Here is a 2104-nt window from a genome sequence, read left to right as displayed (position 1 = left end):
TTCTCCAAAACTATTTATTCTTTAAGACAGATTAAATGTTGTCTTTCAGTGGGGAAACCTCTCTTTCTGGGTGCGGGGCAGTGGGAATCTCAGACAAAATTATACTTCATCTCTTCAGGGTTTAGCACACTAAAATATAGTAGAAACTCAGCAATTGTCTAATGAATGAGTGAAATAATAAAAGAATCAATAAATGAAGCCTTTTTCTTCCATCACTAGTGTTTTGAAGATGTATGCAAGTCATGTTCACTGACCACCATTATCCAAAAACAATGAAATGATGGCTTCTTCAATTTTGGAAATCACAAAAAGGGCAATGTAGTGTATTGGTTCTATGGGAATTTTTTTTTAATGATAAAAAAATTTTAACTAAAATTTTCATATGTAAATGTTCCCGAATGCCAAAATAAATGATTTTTTAAAGACTCAAATTAGTTCTCTTTAGCGATATTTACTCCGAGATTTTACCCACAGGTCAATTTTATTAGGAAGTTTTTATTCCCTATTGTTCTAAAGAATATGTTTTTGTAGAAATATCCACACAGGGTTGTAACATCATCTCCTCCATTTAACCTTAATTTTCTATTTAGTTTGAAGAGACCATGGAAAAAATTACTTTTCAGTAGCCAAATTGTTCCCTATTCGCACCTTCATCAGCACTACTGCATTATAGCCTGCAGGTCAGCAGGCTGTAAACAGTTAGCATAAATTGGCAATTCAGAAAGTGAATTTTAGTGCACAAATAATATTTCCTCTGAATGCATTAGGGTCTCATCTGTCAAACCTGAACATTAATCACACCCCCACTGAAAGTGTCTGTGTGTTCCAGGTATAGATCACCGTACTCCTTTTCATTTTTTCCTCTCTATTTGCTTTTGAAAGCCAAAGAAGAAACATTATATTACTTTACTTATAGTATTAAACTCACTTTCTAAAACAGAATAGGAAAAATATCTTTTGGTAAAGAGATAAAGGTAGAGATGCTAACTATTAACTTAATTTTATATCTTATTTCTTTCCCAAGGGTGTACCATTCAATGAAGGAAATGGAATGAGCAGTTTATATAAAATCCAGGTATTTACTTTTATAATTATGTAAAATCATTTCCAGTTATAAATTAATATAAATTCTTATAATCTTTTTCTTTTTTTTTTATTTTTGAAGGGAGGTGTGAATGTGCCCAGTTATCCAGGTCCCCCCGGACCCCCGGTGAGTACAGCTGTTTGTCACCAAGCATACTTTAGTGGAGCAGCCACAATTAAAACAAAACAAAACAAACAAAACTCCTAAGTTCACTGGAAAATACATTTTATAAATATAACCAAAATTTTATGCAGGAAGAAATAAATGGAACCAATTATAATGAAATTAATAAAATGTACCCAGCCCAAATAATGAAAAATAGTATTATGCATAGCAGTGTCACTTTTTGCACTGAAAACCTAAGAACTGAATTAATGTCCAGGCATCACTGTCATGGAGTTCCATCAAATTATTTTTCTTCATCTTATTCTGCAAATCCAAACTGTAGCAAAACAAAAGTTGAAAATAGCTTTATGTGTATCCAAGCAAATTGGACAAAAATGCTTCATATTCCGTAATTTTAGTTCAGCCATTGTTTTAAACATGAATACCCTTTTTTTTTTTTTTATCATAGGGCCCAAAAGGCGATCCTGGCCTAGTGGTATGTATATTCTCATGTTTTTGTGTCATTTAGAAAGAAGTCTTTATTAATGTTTGAAAGTAGAACATCAGGCAAAGGTGACTGCCTTCTTAGATGTTCATCCATTAACATGCTGGAAGCAGCAGACAGACTACCAAAGAAATGCCAGCAATGTGCTTTTGATTTTTAAGCTGCATCAGTGCTCTTGTTGTCACTGCCCTTGACGTTTGTCTCTTTCATCAGTGTGTTTTAAAAATCACTCTGTGATGGAGGAAGGCAAATATAAAGCTCTCGATAAATGGGACACTTTCTATTTTAATAGAATAATTTTGATGATTGATTTAACGTTAAATAGATTGTAAAAGAGAAATACTTACTAGAAATAAATTTCTTAATCTGTTGGCCATCTCCTCAACAAGGAAGGAAGGAAGGAAGGAGGG

At 32.9% G+C, this 2104-nt stretch overlaps 1 protein-coding gene across 1 annotated transcript in view; it reads left to right on the top strand.

The window, feature by feature from the left end:
- COL19A1 (collagen type XIX alpha 1 chain) overlaps window positions 1-2104 on the top strand; it is a 279851-nt gene that overhangs the window by 245498 nt on the left and 32249 nt on the right. Inside the window, exons 37-39 of the mRNA XM_006926816.1 lie at window positions 1025-1075; window positions 1166-1210; window positions 1659-1685. Coding sequence (XP_006926878.1) covers window positions 1025-1075; window positions 1166-1210; window positions 1659-1685 — 123 coding nt within the window. The remainder of the gene's footprint in view (window positions 1-1024; window positions 1076-1165; window positions 1211-1658; window positions 1686-2104) is intronic.

Source organism: Pteropus alecto, unplaced genomic scaffold (genome assembly GCF_000325575.1).
Source record: "Pteropus alecto unplaced genomic scaffold, ASM32557v1 scaffold7, whole genome shotgun sequence".
NCBI classification, from domain to species: domain Eukaryota; kingdom Metazoa; phylum Chordata; class Mammalia; order Chiroptera; family Pteropodidae; genus Pteropus; species Pteropus alecto.
This window is presented reverse-complemented; position numbering and strand designations above follow the sequence as displayed.